General features: G+C 38.1%; 1 protein-coding gene across 3 annotated transcripts; it reads right to left on the bottom strand.

The window, feature by feature from the left end:
* Positions 1-3,337: 3,337 nt before the first annotated feature.
* On the bottom strand, positions 3,338-6,712 carry LOC103176931 (2-oxoglutarate receptor 1). 3 transcript variants are annotated; one of them, XM_042334380.1, is made up of 2 exons: positions 6,592-6,712; positions 3,338-4,546 (listed from the first exon to the last, which is right to left on the bottom strand). In XM_042334380.1, the coding sequence occupies exon 2, from the start codon at positions 4,513-4,515 to the stop codon at positions 3,508-3,510; it is 1,008 nt and encodes a 335-aa protein (XP_042190314.1). In that variant the 5' UTR covers positions 4,516-4,546; positions 6,592-6,712; the 3' UTR covers positions 3,338-3,507. The 3 variants fall into 3 exon arrangements, 2 of the variants coding, with proteins under 2 accessions (XP_042190314.1, XP_007889005.1); XM_007890814.1 differs by lacking the exon at positions 6,592-6,712 and adding an exon at positions 5,345-5,368; XR_006085030.1 differs by lacking the exon at positions 3,338-4,546 and adding an exon at positions 5,392-5,424 and having other exon boundaries at positions 6,592-6,660.
* Between the last annotated feature and the right edge of the window lie 816 nt (positions 6,713-7,528).

Raw genomic sequence — 7,528 nt, 5'->3', positions numbered from 1 at the left:
TTTTTATTAAACAATAACGCATCTCAACCTTCAAGAATGAAACAGATTGAAGATTAGGCAAAGAGTGAAAGATAAACATGAGGTGCAGGGGCAAAGACAAGATAGCAGAATTGCTGTAGTTCATAGGTCAAGAATACAGAATTCAAATGGAAACAAGCCTTGCTGTTGTTCCCCTGTTCTAGGTAATGTCTGATTATTCTTCAGTCCCGTCAAATGCTTGAAATGAGTTTTCATTAAACACTTGTCGTGAGTTTTTCCTATGAGTGAAAATTGTCAAATTAAAATGTTTAATGCAGTTTTTAACTGTTGTTGGGCTGCAGTGTCTTGTGGTTATGTGTAAAAGCTGTGATAGCAAAAGTGTTTAATTAATTATCCCATTGAAATGATTGGATTGTCACATTTTTCACCGCTATTATCTATTCCATGTTAAGGATATTGTTGCCAGTCTAGTCCCCTTCACAAGCATTTTCTGCTTCTCCTCCCTCCAATGAAAGTAATATGTGTCTTTGACAATACAAAATTTCTTCAACAAGAAATTTAGTCATTTTCATTTAGTAAAACCAATTCGGAAATGATTCATAAAATAATACAAAGATTAATATTGCAGGTTATTATTATTAATATTGCTTGCAGCAAGCAGTAATTCAAAGAGGTTTCACGCAATGCTGGAAGATGTTGATAGACAGTGAGAGATTCAGATAATCATAGAAGTTGTTACAGTACAAGTCCACGATTATAACATGGGGCGATGTAGTTAATACTGCAGGTTGCGTAGCAGGGATCTCAAAAAACACTATTTGTAAAGCATGCCAATGTGCAATTATAATTTTGTGTCAAAGAGATAGGAAAATTTACCTCGGGTTCAGATACCAGGAAAAATGTCTCTGATTACAATGAACATAGGATGCACGATATGCTACATGTTTGCAATCGGGAAATATACATAGTTTAAAAAATGACGTGATAAACTGTACAAGAATATGTAATTAAAATCTAAGTGATTAAAAAAAACACACTAAAATTATAATATCTTAAGTACATTACTGTCCAAGACAAATGCAATATAAAGGAATATTCCATTCCTAGCTGCAGGTTTAAAAAATAATAAGAATACTTTGCATTTGATAAAGACACTTTCCCACTGGGAGGACATCTCAAATCACTTCCCAGAATTCACTGCATAGTGTAGTGATTGTAAGTGAAACCGGCAGCCAATTCACACACAGCGAAGTCCCACAAACAGCCATGAAATTTATTCAGCGAACTGATACAAAAAGAATATACACATACAAAATAAACAACAATTACATTACAAAATATCAAACTGTGTTTGTTGCCTTAATGAAGAGCTCCACCAGATCCAAGTTAGCGCATTTAGCAAGGTTTATGCAATCATTTAAAGCCATAGTTCAAGAGATTTCTAAACAGGTGTATGCTACGATGCTAGATGGAAATGCATATAACAGTGTAGATTTGCTCTGGTTGTAAAATAATATCACAAAAATATAATTTTACATGCTTCTAACTAAATACGCTATATAGAAAGTTCTGACCAACCACTGTCACAAGCCCCAACTTTCAGCTGTATTTCAGTAGTTTATTAAACGAAAATATAGGTCTTGGCCTCTGGTTCTAGGTCTCTGTACAAGTATGTGGTGGATTGCAATCTGTTCAGACATTCCAATACAATACAAATTCCAAGTACAATTCAATACAATACAATACAAAATGCATTTGTATAGCGCCTTTCACATCAGGAGGATGTCACAAGGTGCTGGACCATCAGTGTTTCGAACCAGAGCTGGAGTTCGGGATCGGGGAGGGTGGAGGGCAGGGGGTAAGGATGGTAACCGAAGGCACGGTCAAAGAGAAGGGTCTTGAGTTGGATCTTGAAGGAGGCAAGGGAGGGGTCGAGGTGGAGGGACTATGGGATGGTGGGGCAGGCAAGTTAGAGGATGTGAAGCAAGCCAGAGCCGGGTGAGCGGAGGGAATAGGCAGGTTGGTAGAGGCTTAGGAGATTGCAGAGGTAGGGGGGAGCAAGGCCATGGAAGGCTTTGAAAGTGAGAACCAGGATCTTGAACTGTATCCTCTGTGTGATGGGAAGCCAATGGAGTCAGGCGAGAATGGGGATGATAGGGTCGCGGAGCCTGGTGTGGGACAGGACACAGGCTGCAGAGTTCTGGATGATCTGCAACCTTTGGAGGGTGGAGTTAGGGAGGCCAACAAGCGGAGAGTTTGTGTAGTCGAGCCTTGATGTTATGAATGCATGTATGAGGTTCTTGGCAGCCTGCGGTGTGAGATAGTTGTAGAGCCGTGTGATATTGTATAGGTGGGGAAGACGGAGCAGGACATGACATGGATGTGGCGTATGAAGGACAGTTGAGGGTCAAACAGGATAATTAATGAAGTGATTGTATGAATAAAACCCCATTCATTGGGAAATTCCATGTATTCCTTTCAACTGGGCTATACATTTCTAATGAAGAAACATTGAATTTATCTGCATTATATTATTGTCTTTGGTGCTGCTCATTAGTTGCAACTATCACTAAGAGTTCTTCTAGCTCTTCCATGTTGGTTATGTATGTTACCACATTCTGCCGTGATTGCATCAGTACTTCATAAGATAAACTTCTGGTTGTTATTCCTGACACACCTCCAACCTAGATACCATTTCACTAATCCTGGTGTTCATTATTAGCCAATATATCAAATCACAGTCTTACTTTTACACACACTCATGCATGATATGAACGCTCCATAGAATCTTTGCATTATTCATCTTTTCCCTTTTGAAGAATCCACCATCTTACGGTGTTGTGTTACGGTGAACCTTGCAAGTATCTTGAATAATGTATCATCATGGGTCAGTAATTCCAGCAATCTTTTATTTCCTGTGGTATCTGATTGTATTTCTACATCCATCCCTCTTGCAATATAGTGTTGAACTACTGCAGTTTGGAACACCAGACAGTTTCTTACAAGTCATGTGGTTATTATCTAGAGAGCGCATCATGAAAGAGAAGGGAATAGTTATTATATTTTACTTTTGTGGAATCCTGTAGCTAAGTGATTAGAGCACTCACTTTGCAAGCTAGAGACGTGGGTTCGATTCCCGGCAAGGTGAAACCTTGGGCAAGTTTCCTTACTTCAAACGCCTGATAATAATCCCTCAAAAAAAAATGATCATTTTCAATCCACGACTGTCTGTGGGACACAGCTGTGCGCAATTGGTTATCACATTTTATCCACAAATATATAGTCAGTTCACTTTGCAGTCTATTCTGTGAAGCGCTTTGAGACGTCTGGAAGACGTATCAAATGCAAGGATTATTATTATTATTATCTCTTCCTTCCTGACCCAAAAAAAATCCTTCCTGCCAAACAAAGTAGGGAAACCCTGTGCAATAATGTTATTCTTCTTCATCTGCTTAGGGCTTTGTAACATGAATTTTATGGCTTGTTACAGGCACTTCTCAGGCTCATGAATCCTGATCTCATGTTTCCTTATTTGTGCAAATGCTCCCTTGAGTTCCTGGTCTCTGATTGTGATTTGCATGTAAACAAAGAGATCAACGCTTGCTTAAAATTATCATCAATAATATACAAAGCTAAGTTGCAGAAGGTATGCAATGCAGCGATGGGTCTTGTTATGATATATATAGCATTGACCGTATGAGTCAAACATGTCTCAGTCACATTCGGCAGCCTGAAGTACAATCGAAGGAGTCTGAAAAGATGAAGAGGAAGGAAGCAAATGGTGAAGACGATCAAGATAACAATAATGAGACGACGAGCTCTCAGTTTACTTGCAAGGTTCACATAAGGACCCTTCTTCAGGGTGTAGACTATTTTCAGTGAACATATAAATATAATAAGCAGTGGTATGAGATACCCCAAAACAGTCAAAATCCAAGAGTACACCAAAAGCTGCTCGGGATTGGGGGAGCTTCCAAAGTCAAGACAAGTGAAAGTGTTACTCTTTGACTCCAAAGTAATGAAGGTTATCATAGGAAGAACTTCGGCAATTGTAATCAACCACACCAAGCAACAAGCTAGAAATGCCCAGGGCTTTTTCTGCACTTCATATGCACGCAATGGATAAATGATGACAAGAAATCTGAATATACTTAAACACATCAGAAACATGATGCTTCCATAAAGATTCAAGTAAAAGATAAGTCGGGTAAACTTGCACATAAACTCTCCTAGTTTCCAGGAATTTGAATTGATGTAAGAGTAGATGATGAAGGGAAGCGATGATACATAGAGAAGATCTGTCAAAATCAGATTGCAATTGATGACGGTATTGCTCTTCCAGGGTCTTATTTTAAAGATATAAACTGTTATTGCGATAATATTCCCAATCAAGCCAATGAAAAAAATAAAACTGTACATTACTGGAAGATAATATTTCATCAATTTTTCATCAAGGTTGAAGCAGGGATCATTCGGTTCATTTGTCACGTTTGAACCGTTCATTGAGTTTATCTCTCCTGCTGTTGTGTCAGCCATATCTTCAGTGGCATTTGGTGAATAGCCCACTCTAAAGAGAAGAAAAACAAGATAAAATACACAGGAAAGTGCTGATTGGCGTAAACGTTCCTGTAGCATATTGGGGCAGTAATGTTCAAGATTATCAAATGATGGAATGTGGATTTGTACCCATTACCCCCAGTTCTGACAAAAGTTGATTGGCCTTAAAAGTTAACTCACTTTTCTCTCTCCATAGATGCTGCCTGACCTGCTGAGTGTTCCCAGCAACTGTTTTTCTTTCCCCCATATTGCTAGATTCTATACTTCAATACATCACCATTGTATACTGATAGCATGGAATGGAAGGAAGGCTAACTGTGCAGAATGGAACTAGGATCACCCTACTCAATACTCATTTTATCAACAAGTATAGGGTGAAAAACTGAGCAAATCCACTGGGAATCAAATGCAAATGCTCAATTGACCGAGCATTAAAAAGGAAAGAAGAAGGATTGAAGGGAGTACAAGGAGGGGAACTCCTCTGGAGCACTCTGGCATTTTTTATTGGCCATTTTAAAACTACTATGAGTTGAAGTTCAGCATCAGATAGCACTAGTAAATTAACCACAAAGCATGGACGAGTAGTGCAGTACATAATGTGAGAGCTGGCAGGCCACAATCTATTCACATGACAGCGCACCTAGTGATGTTAGCGATGATCAAATGCAAATTCCAGTTAAGTGCTCAATTGAATAAGCATCAAGAGAGGGAGAGGGAAGATTGAAATGAATAATGGAAGTGCTGACTGTTTAGCATCCTCGCTTATAACACAGAATGGAATTTTTCTGAAACCCCAAAAAACACTCACCTCGCAAGTGAGAGATCTAGGATCGATTCCCGGCAGAACGAAATGTTGGGCAAGTTTCCTTACTCCACACGCCTGTTTACCTAGCAGTAAGTATGAATTCGGATGTTAGTCGATTGACAGATCGCTTTTCCGGAGGTAATAATTCCTTCAAAAAATAAAATATTGGTCACTCAACCCATGACTGTTTGTGGTACACTGCTGTGCGCAATTGGCTGGTGCATTTTGCCCACAAAATATATAGTCAATTCACAAGAAGGGAATAGTGATTATATGTTAGTGTTTGAATGGGGCTTCCAGGTTGTTATTTTTCTTCTTCGTATCTATTCCAAAGAATAGATGGTTTTCGCCCACAAAATATACAGTCAATTCACTTTACAGTATACTCTGTGAAGCACTTTGAAACATCTCGAAGACATGATAAGGCGCTATATCAAATGCAAGGATTATTATTATTATAACAGCCGTACACTCAGCACAATGCCTTATTTCATGGAGCGCCATTATGTTTGTAAAAGCTTTAGGGGCAACGAGGGCTTGTTGAAACTCTGCAAACCATTGCAGGATTTCAACAAAGTTTTGTGGGATCTTAAATTTTGGAAAGCCCCCAAGACAATATTTGTTTTGATCTGGCTTGCTCTTTGCTTTTAATGATTTTGCTTTCAACTGGATTCTGAAAACTGTTACTTTGTGTTCTAATGCTAGCTTTTATCTAGTGAAGCTATAATTTGAATATGACCAAAGGAGAGTAGTGAGGTTTTCCAAACTAACCTAACAATTACCATTTTTTAAAATCCACCCTCCGTTTGATAAAAAAAATTAAAAACCCAAATAAAATATGAAACGACCATTTGTAAGATCCTTTCCAGAATCTCAGGCATGTAGCAATCCCACCAAATTGATTTCATTTTATTTATATGTGTTTGCGAGGATTATTTTCCAGTGGGTATGCTGGTTTTCTAGCAATGTTAGGTGACAAAAACACTGCAAACTGTTGCTGATTTAATCAGGATAGAAGTCTGACAACCAGTGTGGGAGCGCACACGTTGAGAAATTCTACCAAGGCACCAGCAGTTCCCATATGCGAACACAGACTCCAGCAATTAAAGATTAAACCTTCAATTTAACATCTGCATGCAAGAAACAAAATTCTACTACCAAAAGAATTGTCTTGTGAATTCACTCCTCTTATATTAGGAAACAATAAAGTAAAAGCAAACAATTAATATACGTATAGTACTCAAACATACCAATCATCATTTCTCAACGATGTCCTGTACCTGATACTGCTGCGCAGGTGTAGGTTCTGTACTTATTGGTGCTGGTACTTAATAGTTCTGGTACTCTTAATAGTGCTAGTTTGTCTACTATCACGTCTGTCAATGGGCATGTGCTTTATGAACAAAAGATTTGCATACCTTTTTCTGTTTACTTGCCAAACCCGTGACCTAATGATGCTGAAATGCTTCATCGAGTCACTTTATCAGGATATCATGCTAACAATAAAAAATTTAAAATTTTTACTTTTCCTTCCTCAAACAAAGAAAGTTTGCCATCTTTCAAAGAAGATATTACCCTTTTAAATAGATACTGTTTTACATGAGCGATTGTCTTTCTGGCAACAGATATAAATTTAGCAACATAACCATCCATGGGACTTATAAGTGTCACAGTGATAAAACACCATATGACAATTGATTTGATTCATTCACCTTTAAATAGCTTGTTTTCATTTCATGAGCAAAGTTTCTTCAACACTTCTATATTTCTCTGATACAGTATGTGAATTCTGTACAAGTAATAGAAACCATGAATGAATGAGAATCATTGTTTAGCCAGCTCACAGGTGATAAGAGATGTTTGTACAAAAGTTTATTATGTTTAAATTGTGGTACCGATTTTATGGGAGGTAGCAGTTAACCTTCCTTACATCACTGCGAAGAAATACAAACTGCCCTCTAACTACACAAATGTTTCTGAGGTGAATGATTAGACCCAAAACAGTAAGGTATTGTTCACATCTCATGAGATCGTAATATGAAGAACGGCCTTTGTCCCATTTGATTTCATCCTTGCTCGATCAAGACTACCCCCAACACTTCTCCCAAGAAATTCCTGGATAAAACTGCCTTATAGGAAATCTTTGTAATTCAACTAAATCCCAGGGTTATTTCCAAGAAATCTTAT

This window comes from Callorhinchus milii, unplaced genomic scaffold, assembly GCF_018977255.1.
Source record: "Callorhinchus milii isolate IMCB2004 unplaced genomic scaffold, IMCB_Cmil_1.0 Scaffold4, whole genome shotgun sequence".
Taxonomy (NCBI): Eukaryota; Metazoa; Chordata; class Chondrichthyes; order Chimaeriformes; family Callorhinchidae; genus Callorhinchus; species Callorhinchus milii.
Note: the sequence above shows the minus strand (reverse complement) of the source record. Positions and strands in the feature narration are given on the sequence as shown.